The sequence below is a fragment of the Chionomys nivalis genome, chromosome 8 (assembly GCF_950005125.1).
Source record: "Chionomys nivalis chromosome 8, mChiNiv1.1, whole genome shotgun sequence".
Classification (NCBI taxonomy): Eukaryota; Metazoa; Chordata; class Mammalia; order Rodentia; family Cricetidae; genus Chionomys; species Chionomys nivalis.
This window is the reverse complement of record NC_080093.1, coordinates 16,245,147-16,262,817: the sequence shown is the minus strand read 5'-3', so window position 1 is coordinate 16,262,817 and position 17,671 is coordinate 16,245,147. Positions and strand designations below refer to the sequence as shown.

General features: G+C 49.3%; 1 protein-coding gene across 1 annotated transcript; it reads left to right on the top strand.

The window, feature by feature from the left end:
• Positions 1–1,379: 1,379 nt before the first annotated feature.
• Positions 1,380–14,786, top strand: LOC130879217 (stearoyl-CoA desaturase 2). Its single transcript, XM_057777495.1, has 6 exons — positions 1,380–1,762; positions 2,267–2,549; positions 5,522–5,652; positions 7,235–7,440; positions 8,644–8,876; positions 10,322–14,786. The coding sequence occupies exons 1-6, from the start codon at positions 1,739–1,741 to the stop codon at positions 10,519–10,521; spliced, it is 1,077 nt and encodes a 358-aa protein (XP_057633478.1). The 5' UTR covers positions 1,380–1,738; the 3' UTR covers positions 10,522–14,786.
• Positions 14,787–17,671: the final 2,885 nt, after the last annotated feature.

Below are 17,671 nucleotides of genomic sequence, written 5' to 3'. Positions count from 1 at the left end.
CAAGGGGTAGCAGCGCCTCCAGGTAACTTCAGTCAGCACTTCTGAGTCACCCCAGCACAACTGCCCTTTGCTGAGAATACCTGGTACCAGTCACCATTCCTAGCTAGCACTGGCGAGCCAGCCAGGTCTGGAATGGAGGTATCCGGTCACTAGAGAGCTGGCAAGCCCCCGAGAACCAGGAGGCAAGAGGTCTGTCTTGCTCCCAGGAACTGCCTGGCATCTCTCTAGTACTGCCCCAATATCTATTGTGCCCGTTTTCCTAGAGGAGGTGGACAACACAATAATGGGGTGACCTACCTTTGGAAGCAGACTCTGTGAATGCAGGTTACTGGCTCTCTTGATAGAGTTAACACAGACCCAGAGAAGAGGGGCCCATGAAGGGGAGGTCTCTAAGGAGCCAAGGGCCATAAGGTCCTGAGCAGGGGCTGAGAGCATCCTTTCCGTATGGCTGTGCTCAGCCTGCCCCACCACTTACTGGCTGAGGAGACCACTCGCAAGCTGTCTCAACTATGTGCCTGTGTACGCCACATTCCTCCTGTTTAAAGCGGAAGGATGGAGTACCCACTGCACAGTCACAGCGAGGCTTGCAGTAATCACTCAGCAGCCACCGCTCCCTATTCCTATTCCACACACGAATCCCGCCTGACCTGTGATCTCCTGGTCTTTTTCATAAAGAAAAACTGCAAAATTCCAACCGGACGTTAGAGTCTCCCAAAGGTCCCATGTGCTTTCGGAAGGCATGAGGATGGGGGGTGGGATTGGATACAGCCGCTGTGCCCTCACAGTGTGCATAGTGAGTGACCTTACTAACTGAGCCTAGTGGGAAGGGGCAGGCCACTGATTTCTGAAAACTTGATTATGACACCAGAATATTATCTGGTAAGCATCGTGGAGCTGGTGAGCAAGGCAGAGTCATTGTTCCAGCGGGGTCTACAGAGGCGCCAGTTGGGGAGGGAGGCGGGCCTGGAGGCACCGCTCCGCTTTCCTCTCTGTTGGTGGTAGCCATTTCCCTTCCCACGCGCCTCTGGAAATGCCAAGACCGGATGGAGTTATGAGTGGTCGGAGCTATCGTGGCTTCCCCAACCTTGCCGGGTCTTCCTGGCCTGGAAGCCAACCCCCCTGCTGGATTGGGTCTTCTCTCCCAGAAAGACCGCCGAAGCGCCCCCGTGGCAGGGTGGGGGCTGGGTGGAGGACCAGCGGGGGATGGGTGAGAAGCCAAAAGGCAGAAAAAGAAGGGAGGAGGGGGGAGGAGTTGGAGGCAGAGGGAACAGCAGATTGTGCAGAGCCAATGAGAGCAGCAGGACGAGGTGGTACCAAATTCCCATCGGCCAATGATAAGCCGGAGTTTACGAAAGCCTCATTAGCATCTCCCCCCTCCGCCTGACTGGGGATGGGACAATGCGGTGTTGGTGTCTGCAGTATTCCGAGTCCTGGACACTGGTGGCTGCAAGCTGCGATTTTGGCGTGCTCTCATTTCCTATCCTTATCTCCGTCCGTGGCTGCCTTGGCCAGCCAGCTTTTCAGTTTGTGCCTGGTCATTGATCAATAAAACGAACCTAAGGAAATACAGGACACGATTACCCCATTGCCAACTCTGGCCCAGGGCTGGTACAGGGAGCTCAGGGTTTCTGCACCAGTGGACTGCAGAAACTTAGTGATAGCACCCTCAGTCCCTGAGGTCTGAAGCTCGCTGCACATCCTCATACCTGGGAGCGTGACCCCCGCGCCCGACGCCAAGATGCCGGCCCACATACTGCAAGAGGTGAGCTCTCCCCGGATGGCCCCTCCCTCTCAGGTTGGCGGGTGCGCATTGGACTTCTAGGTGGGTGGCTGTTTGGGGGTTGGAGAGAGTTCAGAGCAGCTGGGAGCATTTAGCCATCATTTCTCAATTTCTCTGCCTTGAATGGTTACTTCTCTACCGTATGATAGCCAGGTTTTTACTTAGGGCATTTGATTCCCCAACTGTGTTTCTTGGCCTTCAAAGTGAAACCTGACCCCTTTTCCGATACTTGCAGGGTCTCCTTTGTGAGTTGCTAAGGGTGCTGCTAATAAAACCCTGCCCCTTCAGCATAAGGGTTATTCCCGCCGGTCTGTGCATTGCAGGAAACTTTCCCTTGTTCCATTGCGTGGTACACTTCACCGTCATGCAGCCTTGGCACTGGGGTAGGGCGGCTGTTGCATCCTTCCCGCAGTTACGGTAGAGGAAAGTACCCCCTGCTGCCCCCACGCGTCTGCAGTCCTAATTCTCCACCCCCTCTCCCGGCAGATCTCTGGCTCTTACTCAGCCACCACCACAATCACAGCGCCTCCCTCTGGGGGACAGCAGAACGGAGGAGAGAAGTTTGAAAAGAGCCCTCACCACTGGGGAGCAGATGTTCGCCCTGAATTAAAAGATGACTTATATGACCCTAGCTACCAGGATGAGGAGGGGCCCCCGCCTAAGCTGCAGTACGTCTGGAGAAACATCATCCTCATGGCCCTGCTGCACTTGGGGGCCCTGTATGGGATCACACTGATTCCCTCCTGCAAGGTCTACACCTGCCTCTTCGGTGAGCAGCTCCCCTTGTCTTGAGCCAATACCTTAGAGTTCTACTTGCTTTTAAACGGGGTGGCCTCTGACTCAAGGCAGCAGCCCTTTCTTTTTGGTTTCTGATGGACCCGCTGGGCTGGGAAAAGCCTAGTGAGATTCGGATGGGGGCACTTGAATTTTTAGAGTCTCTTAACATTGATGCTGAGGCCACTGGACAGGCTTTTCCGTATGAGTCACCTGGTGGCACCTGTCCCAGCCCTGTCCGCCACAAAAGAAGCAGGCCCTGTCTAGGGGACTTTGGAACCAAGAACCAGACCACGGGCCTCATGGGAGGCAGTATGTTGAGCCCAGCGAGGGGACAGAGCCACGGGATGCTATTTGGGAGGAGAGATCAGAAGGGGTTTATAAATGAAGGTTTGGACCTCTCTGGCCAGCCAGAGCAGGCCAGTTGACCTGGAGGAAGGTGAAGCAGGCTTCTGTGTATCCTCGTGCAAGGCTTTGGCACAAGCCAGCCATCAAAACATTCTTAGACTAAAATAAGGTCGCCAAAGTGTTTCACCTTCCGCTCTGCCTGCTGCTGTTGCTCATCTCTACCTAGTGCTAGGGACCCTTCCCCTTCCAACCCCATACCACACCGAACACATGCCTCATGGCAGGGAATAGAGCCTTGAGCAGCCCCAGCCTTCAGGTGGTTGTGATGTGTGAGTGTCCTGCTACCTGCCTAGCTCAGCTCCATGGGGATCTGTGGGTGGAGGTTGGTAGCAGTGCTGCCCCCTGGATGCACACGTGTGCTCTGCAGGTGGCTTCACCTGAACCTTGAACCAGGAAGGTTCTGTAGATCAGAGTCTCTTGCTGCTCCCTGTAGGCCCATGAGCAAGGGGTTCTTCAGCACAGTGGGAGGTTTTTTTGGGAGCAGTTCTGAGTATAGATACTAATGGCAGCTCCTTTGCAGGACTGTGTATGTATAGAAGAGCTGGTTGTCCGTAGTGTTAGCTGCCTCTGTCTCTACTGGTCAAGGTCTTATAAGTGTTGAGACTTTTCCAGGTATCAGATAGTCCACTCATTTTTTTTTTTTAAATAAAGATTTATTGTACACACAGTGTGCTGCTGGCATGTATGCCTACAGACAGAAGAGGGCAGCAAATCTCATTACAGATGGTTGTGAGCCACCATGTGGTTGCTGGGAGTTGAACTCATGACCTGTGGAAGAGCAGCCGGTGCTCTTGCCTCTGAGCCATCTCTCCAGCCCTCCACTCATAATCTTGACAAACATCTTTGTCCAGAGTAGGACTGGAATACTTGTTTAGAGTAGCTGTGTGCCCTGCTGGCCTTGCTCCTGGCTTGGCTGTTTTAAGAGTCTTCTGTACCTCCGTGGACTCTGGATAGAAGTCTTTGACAACACCATGAGAGATAGCCTAATGGGCCAAGCTCCTACAGTTTATTTCTGAATTTAAACCTATGAGATGTTTCATACCCACTTTTGGGGGACACTTTTCTGTGGGAGACAGGGACAGGATCTTAGTCTCCTGTGTGCTAGACTGAGAGGCGAATTGAAGAGGCTTAAGACTATCTGGGTTCAGCAGGAGTGGTGGTGGCGCACGCCTTTAATCCCAGCACTTCAGAGACAGAGACAGGCGGATCTCTGTGAGTTCGAGGCCGGTCTGGTCTACAGATCAGGACAGGCACTAACTACAGAGAAACCCTGTCTCCAAAAGCAAACAAACAAAAAGACTATCTGGGTTCTTGTGTGTGGGATCTACGTGTCCTATGGTGCACCCCCACCGTCCCTCCTCTCACCCCCATTATGTTATCTGTGTTTTTGGATCCAATTTGCCTGGGTCATCTGCGGCATGAAATAAATACAGGTGTTTCCTTGGTGCACCCCCAGCTTCTGCTTTATCCAAAGCCTCCTGGGATACCTTAGGATCTTTCCAAACGTGGGTATGGCCAGAATTTGCCATAGTTTGCTGTCATGTTGCACCTTTTGGGTCCTGTGGGAGGGACAGGAATGGGGGAAAGAGAAGAGAGGGCTCTTAGGAAACTTATCTGTCTGCAGAAGGGCACAGAGCCATTTGTGCAATGCGTAGTGTCTCCAGTGGCAACCGAGTTCTGTAGCCCCTGGTGGCCCTTTGTTTCCTGATGTTCCTTGGGAGGGAGTCAGAACTGGCCATATCTACCGAGGCCCCAGCCCCTGCTTCCTAGTTCAGCCAATGGAGGGGGCAGAAGGGTGAACTGCTCTCTTCCCCAGTTCTCCATCATGACTGGCACTTCCGGAACTTGCAGTGCCTCAAGGACAGTGAGGCAGTGCTCATCTGCCAGCTTCGAGTGTTTCCCATAGACGGGAGCGTGGCCAAGGAGAGACTTGGGAACTGGGCACACAGATCTTGGGGGCTGGATAGGAGAACTGGAAACGCACCTTCAAACAGTAGACAGAATCTGTATCTTCACCAGAAATGCATGGTGCTAACAGCACCCACCTTGTTCAAGGTATGGAGAATAGGAGGCTCTTATCCTTGCTGATGGTGAGGCACTGTGCAGATCTGACTGCCTCACGCCGCTACGGCACTGAAGTGGTTTTGTCCCCCTGGGAAAAGCCTCACACGTAGAGTTGGCTATTCAGTGTGTCACCGCTTATTTTCTCCAACTAGTCATTGTCCGAGTTGCTCTGGCTACTGCTTCAAAAACTCCCCTGGGTATGGGTTCTAGGTTGAGAAATGCAGTTTCCTGACCAGAACATCTTAGAGGACAGCTAGAGGTCAAAGGAGATAAACCCCGGGATGGTGCCCTTATAGACTCGTGATTGATGATGGCGTAAAGCAGTAGTAAAATCTCTGAGGTTTCACAGACCAAGGCTTCCCAGGGCTTTAGGGTAAGCCCGACCTTTCCCCAAAGCCTGAACGAGAAACTGACTGGTACGAGCAAACTGTCTTTGGCACGCTCCCCACATGGAACCGGCCTGATGGTGATAACCCCAACTTTCTTGTCCCACAGCATATTTGTACTATGTCATCAGTGCCTTGGGGATCACGGCCGGGGCCCATCGCCTGTGGAGCCACCGAACTTACAAGGCTCGGCTCCCCCTGAGGCTCTTCCTCATCATTGCCAACACCATGGCTTTCCAGGTGAGAAGTGGGTGCTGTTGCTGTGCCTCCACTCCCATGATGGGCAGTCATGGATCTTAGGACAGTCATCGCCTTTTCTAGTCTCGGGCAGACTCAGTGTTAAAGTCCAAATACCGTGGGGTCACTGGGAAGGGAAATACAGGGTCCCCAGGTGCTGTTTTCCTCTCTGGGTCCCTGTGGTGTCACACAGTGTGGCTGCGGTGGGTCTTCAGTATAAAGGATGGGGCACAAGAGCTGGATGCTGTCCCTGGTTTCCTGGACCATAGGTGAACAGCTCACTCCCACACTAAGCGAACTATCTCAGACTACATCACAGTGGGACAGAGGTCATCTCTCATAGACCTGGGGCTCTCTTGTTTTAACATAGACTAAATCCTCACTGCCGATTGGGGTAGCAGATGCTATTACTGCCCCTTTGTAGATGAGGAGACCCCCAGAGATGGACTCTGTCCACACTGCATTCCTGAGTGAGGCAATGGTGGGAAGTAAAACAGAGCAAGGATAGAGAAATGGGAGGGGACCCTTGTGGCTCCTAAGCTTTAAGGACAGAGGATAGCCAGTGGTGGGCTTCATTTGCAGCAAGAGGACACCAGGAAACCAAATTAGTCCCCTCTGTCTCGTTAAGATTTGAGGTGCTCACCAGATATGCCTGATTGTCTCTGGCCTAGGAACTTTACAAGATTCTTGGGAGACAGAGGGAAGAAAGAGACACTGGTATACTTTCAGAAGTATGGCAGGCAGGATCCAGATAAGTCCAGGGGTCTTTTAGAAGTGGGACTGTGCTCCTGCGTTAGTGCTGGCCTTGTATGGCATGCCTTGCCTGTTTCGACAGAGTAGCACCCCAGGACCCAAGGCCACTTGCCTCGTACTCTGAGCCTGAAGACGCTTCATGTGCACCATGTCCCATAGTCCGTCTGAAAAGCTGCTGTATGGATAATCAAGATGTTAAGATGCTGTATGGATAATCAAGTGGTTAAGATGCTTTCTCTGCAAGCCTGATGACCTGGGCTTGATCCCTAGAGCCTGCTGTGTGGAAGGACAGAACTGATTTCTGAAAGTTGTCCTCTGACCCCACACGTGCTGTGGCGCACACTCATCTCTATTCACACACGCGTATAAGATGAACTTTAAAAAAGGAAACCCACCAACTTGCTAATGAAACGCTAGGGCTGTGACAAGCCTGCTCCCTCCCTCCCTCCCATGCAGTCTCAGCAAGAGGCCATGCTCTACCTATGTTCTGGGACTTTAAGTTGCTTTTCTGCATGTATTTTTCTTCCTTTTTGGTTTTTCAAGACAGGGGTTCTCTGTCTAACAGCTCTAGCTGTCCTGGAACTCTGTAGACCAGGCTGGCCTTGCCTCTGCCTCCCGAGTGCTGGAATTAAAGGCGTGTGCCACCACTGCCAGCCTCTGTATGTCCTTAGTTCTAACACAAGTGGAACAGAGGAGAACCCCTCACTTTTCCCATGCATATTCTTGAGCCAGAGTCCTGAGGGTTTTGTGTATTATACTGGGAGTTCTGGGCCCTTGCATTTCCCCAAAAGGGCTTCTCCTCAATACTGGGTTCTCTTTCCTGTTCCCTCAGAATGATGTGTATGAATGGGCTCGAGATCACCGCGCCCACCACAAGTTCTCAGAAACACACGCTGACCCTCACAATTCCCGGCGTGGCTTTTTCTTCTCTCACGTGGGCTGGCTGCTTGTGCGCAAACACCCGGCCGTCAAAGAGAAGGGCGGAAAACTGGACATGTCTGACCTAAAAGCCGAGAAGCTGATCATGTTCCAGAGGAGGTGAGTGAAGAGAGGTGACCCTGGGAATGTGGGGTTTACTCTTGACCTTTTTTCTTAAGAATTATTAAAGTTGTGACATATTGGATCTAAATATTTAGATAATTTTAAAACTTATTTTTGATTTCCTATGGGTCACAGAGGTAAACTAATTTTGTCTGATTGGAACCAGTTAAATGCAAAGCAAAACAAAACCTGTTTATTACCCTAAAACAGAGAACTGAGTGTAACTGAGACCTTCTCTTGACGGAGTTGGTAGCCTTGCAGGGGACAGAGGGATAAGCTGAGTAGCCTGATAGTTGTCGTCATGCAGGCCAGGATATGTCTATACCGGACAGATACAAAGAGCAGGGAGACTGCTCTCTGATGTTCAGGGAAGGGCTTAGGGGAAGTGGCCTGGAATCCACAGTTGCACGGAGACATCACAGGTGGTTCAGAGGCGGACTGTGTAGGCAGAGTGTCGTGAGCGAAAGCCTCAAGAATGTTCCAGGAATGTTCCTCTGCTTGTACTAGGTGTGAGAGATAAGAAGAGCGGCCAAGGCATTGCTGGTGCCCTTCCTATGGAGTCTTACGTGCAGACTGAAAAGTAGCGAAGTTACCAGCAGAGTTACTAAAGGTCCTCTCGCAGCATGGGGCTGTTGCCCACTCATGGGAGGGGCAGTTAGATGGTAGGAAGAGACCTAAGCCAGGGGAGCAGAGGTCAAAGCTGATGGAAAGGAGTTTGCTACTGAAGGACCTGGGAGGGAGTCCGTTCCCTTGGAGTATCTGGTCTACGGGATGCAGAGAGCTAGTGTTGCCGTAGGGTCAGAGGCCTGCAGTTGGTCCGGGACACTCCAGAGTGTTTCGGGGTGGGTCAGCAGAGCTCAGAATGCTGGTAGCAGGAATAGCGGCATGACACCACATGCTACACCTAACACACCTGAGACCCTGGTCGTGAGAGCGGAACACAGGCAAGTAACAGTTGCTCAGGAAGCGCCTGTGATAACAAAGGTCATTTATTGCATCCACGCTGCCCCATCTAAACAGTGAGATAACAGCGTTTGCGCTCACATTTTCTCCCACATTTTGTGTGTGTGTGTGTGTCTGGTTCCTGCTGCTCTTTAGTCATGGTGTCGGGGAGAAACAGCCCTGCCCATCAGGAGTGGACAGTTGACGGAAGTGTGAGCGCCCTCTCTCCGCAGGCTCTCATGTGCAGTCTCATTGTAGGTACTACAAGCCCGGTCTCCTGCTGATGTGCTTCATCCTGCCCACACTGGTGCCCTGGTATTTCTGGGGTGAAACTTTCCTCAACAGCCTGTGTGTCAGCACCTTCCTGCGCTATGCCGTGGTGCTCAACGCCACCTGGCTGGTGAACAGTGCCGCCCACCTCTATGGCTATCGCCCCTACGACAAGAACATTAGCTCTCGGGAGAATATCCTGGTTTCCATGGGAGCCGTGGGTAAGTCACCAGCGTGACCGTATCTGGTGGCTTGTTGCTGGAGATGCTTGGCCAGGAGCCAGAGGAGTCAGAACGATCCGATTTGTGTATATTTCCCACTATAACCCTGGGGGTGATTTTACTGGGGGAGCCTTTTGAGAGGCCGTAACTTCTGTGGAAAGGTTGATCCCCTGCCCCAGGGGAAGCTGGCGGGTCTGCAGTCTCATTGGGGGCCGGAGATCATAAACAGAAAAGTAGGCTATTTCCATGAATGTAAGTCATGTTTTATTTAGCCATGCTGCACTTTGATCTATGTAGTGTACTTGAATGTGGGGCATCTATTAGTGATGCCCGTGGGGTGGCCATTAGCACATGTGCCTTCTCGCTCCCTACCAGTCTCTTCCCACTTGTCCTTTGCTTTTCTCTTTTCTTCTATTCTGTGCTCCCCACAACATTGCTTGGAATTCTATCAGATGACTTGATCGTAGTTGATCCGGCCTATAAATCCAATCCCGGGTGTCAGGATGGGTGAATACATGCCTCTGCTACCTGTGCCCACATCTTCTTGTCCTTTCCAAGAAGAGAGTTTGACAGAGGCCTCGAGTTAGTGTTCCATATGCTGACCCTTGACTGCTTTTCTTTAGCGATAACAGACATCTGTCATTCAACGACACTGTTCAGATTGGTGCTCATCTTTGTATAGCGCTCATTAACTTCGGATATGTTGGTTATTACTAAAAGTATCTTTTCTATGTTGGCATGATGGTTCAACAGGTAAAGGCATGTCGCCAAGCCTGAGTTTGATCCCTGGGACCCACAAAGTAGAAGAAATACAAATTGTCCTCTGACCTCCACATACACGCTATGGTGTGTGTACATGTGTATATACACATTCAAATACTAAAAATAAATTTAAAATATTTTCCTTTTTATAACTTAACATATATCCCTCTTTTCAGGGGCCAACCTTTGCTTGTGTCTTTATTTTTTAATTTTTTAAATCTATTTATAATGTGTACAGTATTCTCGGTATTCTGTCTGCATGTATGCCTGAAGGCCAGAAGAGGGCACCAGATCTCATTACAGATGGTTGTGAGCCACCAGGTGGTTGCTGGGAACTGAACTCAGGACCTTCAAAGGGCAGGTAGTGCTCTTAACCACTGAGCCATCTCTCCAGCCCTTGCTCGTGTCTTTAATTCATGTTTGAAATAAATTATCTACACTCTACAGTGCTAAGATCCTTTTAGAAACGGAGTAATTTGGATAAGATACATAGATCCCATAATATAAATGGAACCATGATGCCTTTGAGGGTGTCTATTTCCTCAGAGGAAAAGATACTGCATTTATCCATTCACTCATAGTCTGCTTCTCCACGGTTTGAGGAATACTGGGTAAGAGGTGTGCTAAGATCAGGAGGCGGCAGTCACCGGGCCTCCTAACTGCTCTCCGTGCTTCTCTTCCAGGCGAGGGCTTCCACAACTACCACCACGCCTTCCCCTACGACTACTCTGCCAGTGAGTACCGCTGGCACGTCAACTTCACGACATTCTTCATCGACTGCATGGCTCTCCTGGGCCTGGCTTACGACCGGAAGAAAGTGTCTAAGGCCGCTGTCTTGGCCAGGATGAAAAGAACTGGAGATGGGAGCTGCAAGAGTGGCTGAGTTTGGAATCTTCCGGTTTCTGTTCCAAAAGCCAGCTTGGCAGAGGCTTAATGTTCTGTTAATTAACTACTGAGTATTGCTCCCCAGACGCTAAAGTGACGACGTTAACCCATTCTGGTACAGTATTGTAAAATGGACAACGTATCGGAAGTCAACGGCTCTTCCCTTTCGATGCTAACCTTCTCTTTTCTTTTCCCGTTGTCCTTTTCTTTGCTTTGTCCCTGTTGACCTCATTTCTCATTGCCTCCCAAGCCAGCAGCTGCTCTGCTGTGGGTCAGTGTTCACCTTGCAATGCATACTGACTTTCCAAGGGTCTAAAAGTACAGGTTTGTGCCCCCACCCCCACCTCGTAAGCTGTGTTCTGAGTTAGAGATGCAAGAAAATCTTCCGAGGTTTCTCCTGTTATTTTTAGCCCAGGCTTTGCCAGATGAAACGGAAGGTAAATCTTAAGGGGCCAAATTCAACATGCAGGCTGTGGTTCATCAGAGATGTGGGAGAGGGGGATCTTTGGTGATCCGGCTCAGCTCTTGCCTAGCGGAGGCACGGGAGCCTTTTCACACAGCATGCCTCCTCTCCTAATTCTGAGTAGGTGACAGCCATGGAACTTGGTGACACTAGAATACAGTAACACATGTCAGTATCTCCGTGTAGTTTAGGTTGATGATTTAAAAAAAAAAAAAAAAAAGGTAAACAACCGTTTGTAGGGAAAGTGGTCTCTACTGAAAAAGGATTTTCTTTTCTTTTAATGACCAGGCTCTCGGGCCAGGTGTGGTGGGTGGCACATGCCTTAAATCACAGCACTTGAGAGGCAGAGGCAGGTGGCTCTCTAGATAGTGAGACCTTGTCTGAAATAAGTAAATAAATAAAGCGATTCAAAGGACAAGCAGAGCGAGAAGTCTTCAGGTGAGGCGTGTTGGAAACTGATGAGGGCAGTCACTCATACTTTTGAGCGTTCTGTGAGTTGCGCACCCCACTTTTAATTCCTGCTCTCTGTTGGTTGCTCCCATAAATTAAGGTGGCTGTGGCATTTTCATGCGTCCAATAGTGGAAGCGTTTATAGAGTTGGAGTTAAGGTCTATCCTGGAACCTGCAAATACTCATTTGGAGTGCTTCCCTCTGAAAAAAGTTGCTGAACACGTTGCCTGTTCCTCCCATGTTGGGCAGCCGCTGGAGAAGCTGGGAGACACACCACAGGCAGTTCTTAATAACTTTCCAAAGGAAAACCTTCCGGGAACACATTGCCAGGGGACTTCAGAGTCTTGGGGTGCTCTAGTGAGGCTCTTCAATCTTTGTCGTAAGGCTTCTCCTACAGTATTTATTGACTCATGCCTCCTTGACTCTGACCATCCAGTCTACATGGAGGACTGCCTGGGACACATGGCCCTGTCTCTGAGCTCTACCACATCTGCTTCTTTTTCCTACCCACTTTTGTGGTTTTGTTTGTGGGTTTGTTTTTCTTCTTCCCCTTTGACATTTAGTTTTGCTCTAGGCAGAAATGTCCTGTGTGTTTACAGGCAGTAGATGGGCAGTCCTAGCCGCTTCCTTGCACAGGGATGCGACACTGCGTCAGCAGTAAGTAGAGCTGGCTGTCCTTCCCTGTGGCTTGCAGATCCTCCACCTCTATCCCTCAGACTGCTGGCGCTCTGGAAACGGTAAAGAAAAATTTGGCAAACTTTTCTAGAAACATCCTGTCTCAGAGAGGCTCTTTGTCTCATGAGTCATTCCCAAACAAATGCTACCGTTGTACCAGTGCACCAGGGACAGGGCGGGCGAGACACAGTTCCTACTCTAGCCTCGATGTGAGGCAGGGTAGAGCATGCTCAGTGCTCCCTGCATGTTCAGCGAGGCTCCTTGGGCTGATCAGCCCTCTCGGGTGATGCTGTCATGCTTGGAGGAGGAGGACTTGTTCGCTGAATGGGAAGCACAAGAACCAAGGTCGCGTTCTTAAGTGCCTCATTTGGAATCCCTTATCCATGGAGCCACGGTCTGCAAAGCTTCAGCTAAGATAGGACATCTGAGATGCCGTGGACATTTCAGCAAACTGTCCCTGTAGCTCAATCATCAAGGCAGAAGTGTGGGTCTGCTCTTAGATTGGCTGTGTCGTGTACTGAATGCTATCTATCCCACTGAGCCCCAGTGGTGGGAGGGAACAGCCTTCCTGTGTTAGTGGAGTAGAGAGGCTTCAGGACCTCTGTGTGCCCACATGAAAGCAGCCTTATGCTTTAGCTGTTCATTAAAATAGAGCTCTTGGAAGATGACAGTGCATTTGCTGACCTGTGGCCCTATTCCTTGGAAATGCCTTTTGGGTGACTTTAGCTTCACTGGTTAGCAGGTGCCCGTTTAACTTTCTCTTCTCGGCTTGCCCCATGGAGCTGAACCATGCTGTGGCTGGGGACCCCATTATGTTTGGGTCTGCGAAGAAGGGTGTACCAGCTCACTAAGGAATACTACTTTCAAGATTTTAAAGCTCAGATCAAGTGACACATTACTAAGGAACTAAGATCTGATGGAGGGACTTTCTAACAGTCCTCACTTTGTGGACACGCTAAAATCTGACTCGGGTGCCTTACCTCTTCTCTAATCTGTTGCTGTGAGCCTGTAAAACGTGGCAGGTGTCAACTGGCCTGGCTGGAGGACTCACTGTACATTAATTTGCAGTATTCCCTTTCGGGGCTTCGTTTTGGGAACTTTTCTTAGGGTTGTTTGGATGAAGTGCCCATAGCTGATGGATGGTGGAAGTAATTTGAATGCCTGTGAGTTGGAGGTTTTACTCTTTGTTTTAAGATTAAACGCTGGTTGTAGCATTTAAAGAGAAAGCTCTTCATGGTTTGCTAGTATCCTGAGCGTCGTCTTTAGTTGAAATAGGTTAGTAGGATAAAGTTAAGAAAGTGGTGGCCGTGTTACGCTGGTGGTGCAGGCCAGGGCCTCCCACCACTCTCAATGTTTAACACGTCCCTCTCCAACAGTAACGAGTTCACTCCTTGGATAAGAGTGTTAATGAGGGAAGCGCCCTCCCGACCTAATCAGCTCTTAACGATCCCAGCTGCCAACGCTGTTGCATCGGGGATGAAGTTTCCAACCCATGAACGATGGGACAAACTCAAACCTTAGCACTGGGCCTGTCACTGGATGAGGTGACTGAGCATCACGTCTGTGAAACTGGGATAATAATCCTGCCCTACCTCAGTGGGTAGGTTTGAGCATGGCTAGATGCTCTTTATAAAAACCCACGGGGATCCTCCGCAGAGTATTTTAAGTCCTGCACATTTTTATAGTAACTGTGTCCACCATGGACTTGACACGTGCCTATGCCCCAGATGACATTGTTACCCTCCGTCGTTCTCTCCCGAGAGTGAGTGGATGCGTTAGATGATGTATGCTCACTGCTATGAAAACCTGCAGGACGCCATTTCCTTCCTTGGGTGGGAGTTTCCCTTTATCACGTGCAGCAGTAGTTCTTTGTGATCTAATAATTCTCATTAATACCAACTCTGAACGTATTTCCGCTCATCTGAGGTTGTGTTCATAATAAAATGAAATGGATCTGACTGCAATACGGCTCATGGTGTTGTGACTGGGACACAGTCTCCCGGGACCTGGTTCGCCACCCCACCCGTGTCCCTTGCCTTTAAGAGAGAAGAAGCCACAAGGTTTGAGGCAGACGACCCCAGTAACCTGCTCTGCCTTTCTAAGGTGTATGTAATTCGAGGTTCAATTCCGGCAACAGGAAACCAGTAGTCAGTTGGCGTTAAATCAAAAACATCACCAGCTGACTCCTTGGCTTGGAGAAGTGCCAGGTTCCTATGTCTCTCATGGCCAAATAGTTCTAACCAACAGTGTCTGAAGAGCAGATCTTCCTCCAGCTCATTCTTACCTCAAGAACGTGCTGTCTTGGGTAGCTTCTGGGCCTGCTGGTTCACCCTAGTAGCCCAAAGAACCCAGCCATCCCAGGGAGGGTTTTCGTAATGGGCTCTGCTTTCCTTTGTTTTCCTTTAGCCTTTATACTTTCTCTGAGGCTACTTATGTTCAGAAAGAAAAGGAACACACAAATTGTAGAAGGCCGGCTTACCTGCAGAAACTTCCCAGCCAACCTTTGGGTTTCCGAGAGTACGCAGAGCCATTACCACCGCAGTTCACCTCAGCTGGTCTACTTTTGCCTTAGTCTAAAGGGCTCTTATAAGGCTGTGGTGCAGGCCTGTCAACAGGCTGTTTAGAGGATGAGGGAAGAGGACTTCAAAGTTCAAGGCCTGCCAGGCAACCCAGTGGACTGCCTCAAAATTTAAAGAAGTTAAGGGGAGGGCTGGGTGGTGGGGTGGCTTAGTAGTGTGTCTATCATGAAGGAACCCCTAAATCAATGAAGGTTCAATCCCTGGAACTCAATAAGACTCAGTCATTATGAACACCCAGAAACAGAGACTGTGTGTTGAATCTTTGTCAGTCCTTAAGAGCCAGGTCAGCTATTACTTCCCTTTCCTTGTTCAAGAAGACAATAATAAATACTGTTTTTTGTGTGTTTTGTATGAGAGGCTAAAAGTAGGTTAATATCCTAGCAAGATTAAACCATAAGGCAGGGCAATAATTTCTTAAATATGGTAGAAAAATACAAGCAATGAACGTTTCTAAGTATATGAACCGGGTTTCATCAACACCGAGACTCTTGTCTTTCACAAGGTAGTGTCAGGAGATTGAAAAGGCAGATTGGGCTCAGCCTAATGCTTAGTATGAAACGAGCATCTTTATTCTGCTGTCAGCAGGACTGAGCCGGATCCAATACTCTAGACCCAGAGCAAAGGAACCCTTACAAGTTAACAATAAGAAGACAATGAAGATACAATAGTAAATATATAATAATATCTGGTATTAAAATAAGGTATTTGGCGAGGCAGTGGTGACACATGCCTTTATTACCAGCACTTGGGAAGCATAGGCAGGCAGATCTTTGTGAGTTTGAGGTCAGCCTGGTCTAGAGTGAGATCTCCAAGACAGGTTCCAAAGCTCACAGAGAAACCCTCACAAAAAAAAAAAAAAAAAAAAAGACTCACAGAGGACGGTAAGCACACACACGAGGGTACTTGGTATCCGTAACCCTCAGTTTACGCTAAGTCGCATAAGGAAACTCCTCATTTCATCTAACGCTGCTGTAATGGAAAATCAGAGTAAACACCAGGTGCTGGTGAGGACGTGCACAGAAAGTCACACTCATCCATGGACAGAAATCCAAGATTGTACATCTTCTTTGGAAGGGATCAGCTGTCTCCCAGAGTTAACAGCACACAGGTACCAGCTCACCGACCCACTTCTAGGTGCCCACCCGCGGCCTGGAAAGATGTGTCCACACAAAAACTTGTACGTGAATGTTGATAGCTCTATTGAATACTGGTGCAGAAGCAGAAACTGTCTGAAATGACAGCAGCAGATGTCTGGACATAATGTGGTGCATTCATACAGTGCAGGGTTTCTCGACCATAACTGAGTACAAGAGTCAGCATTTTTCTGAGTTAGACACAAGAGACTGTGTGACTCTATACGAAATGTTTAAAATAGGCAAATCTGGAGTCAGAAGGCAGAGTGGGAGTTACCAGTGGCCAGAGAAGAATGGAAAGTAATGAGCCCTCTTCTGTGGTAAGTAAGGAACATTTTCAAGTTTGATGGTTGCCCAGCTCAGCAAATATATGCTAGAAATAGCTAATCATAAATTTTAATTTTTTATTTTTTGTTTTTCTGAGATAGGGTGTAGTCCCAGTTGTCCTGGAACCCTCTCTGTAAACCAGTCTGGCCTCAAACTCAGAGATCCACCTGCCTCTGCATTCTGAGTACCATGAACCAACATAGCCCTCCCTGGTTTACCATAGCCCTGGTTTACTAATCTTTAAATAAACTTTAAAAGTGATTCTATGGCTTATGGGTCATGTCTGATAGGAAACATTAAATGAGAGGAATACTTGGTGCTCTACTGTTTAGAGGCTGAGAGTCAAGTGAAAATGTACTAAGAAAGCACCGGGGAAGGTCATGACTTTGGTCGAAGGACACACTCTACTGTATTCTGTTTAATTCCACAGTGATGTGGTTTCTGATCTCAGACTTCAAAGACACAAAGACGAACCACGTGACAAAAAGCAGCTGCTATAATGTAGCCTCTGAGATGACAATCTTGCCACATCAAATTACAGTGGTTGGGAAGAGCCGGATACCATCTTCAGAGACAAAAAGGGTTCACGCCCAACATAACCCAAATCCAGTGCCTTTTGAAGCCGGACAGTCAAGTTCTGAGTCTACACCATTTCTCTGGTCAGCACTAAGCTAAAGGTGCATCTAACATCAGAGGCAGGTGATGGTGGGTCCTTCCCTTGGGGCAGCTGGGTTCATTCAGAGTCGTGAGTGGAGTGGTGCTTCAGTCTGGCTCCACAAAACCAGGTACAGTCACCATTACCCAGCATAAACTTACTTTGTTCTGAAAAAAATAAAAAAATAAAAAGGACAAACCCAGTTTACTCTCCCCTGTGATGGACCTTAGCATTCCACCACACCTGAGTTTTAAGCCTGCCTCTCAGACCATATAAACAGTGCTGTCCCTTTGTCCCACAGCAAGCATCTCAAGGGGAGCTTCTATTGCAAATGTCCCCCTGCACCTCAACAGTGGTACTCAGTGGTAAATGTCACAGGAAGTGGGAGTTCTCTTCTGTGACCTGTACTTAATGTTCTATGCCACAAAGAAAGCACTGACATTTTGAGCAAATGCCATAAACCCCAATGATAAGCTCCCCAAGGGACTGAGATTCTATCTGTTGCTGGAGGCAGAAAGAGCCTCCTCTGATGACATCCCCTCCCACACTATCCTGCCCAGCCTGCACTGCCCAGGCAACAGAGAGCTCACAAAAGAGCATTGTACACGGTGCTGACTCACGGTGATTTTGGTGCTGGGGACATCCAAGAGTCCATTAGCATCTTGGCCATTTCCCACAAGGAACAATGAGTAGTCAGGGCCTGACCTTAGAAGACTCCTTGAACAAGGAGAGGCAATGAGAGAAAACGGCAGTGAAAGGCATGGCGGGCCCAGAACCACGCCTGCTTGCATTCTTATTACTTTTCATTAGAAGTCGAGGGGTGGGGAGAATAATTCTCCTCTGGCTGGAGAGATGGCTCAGAGGTT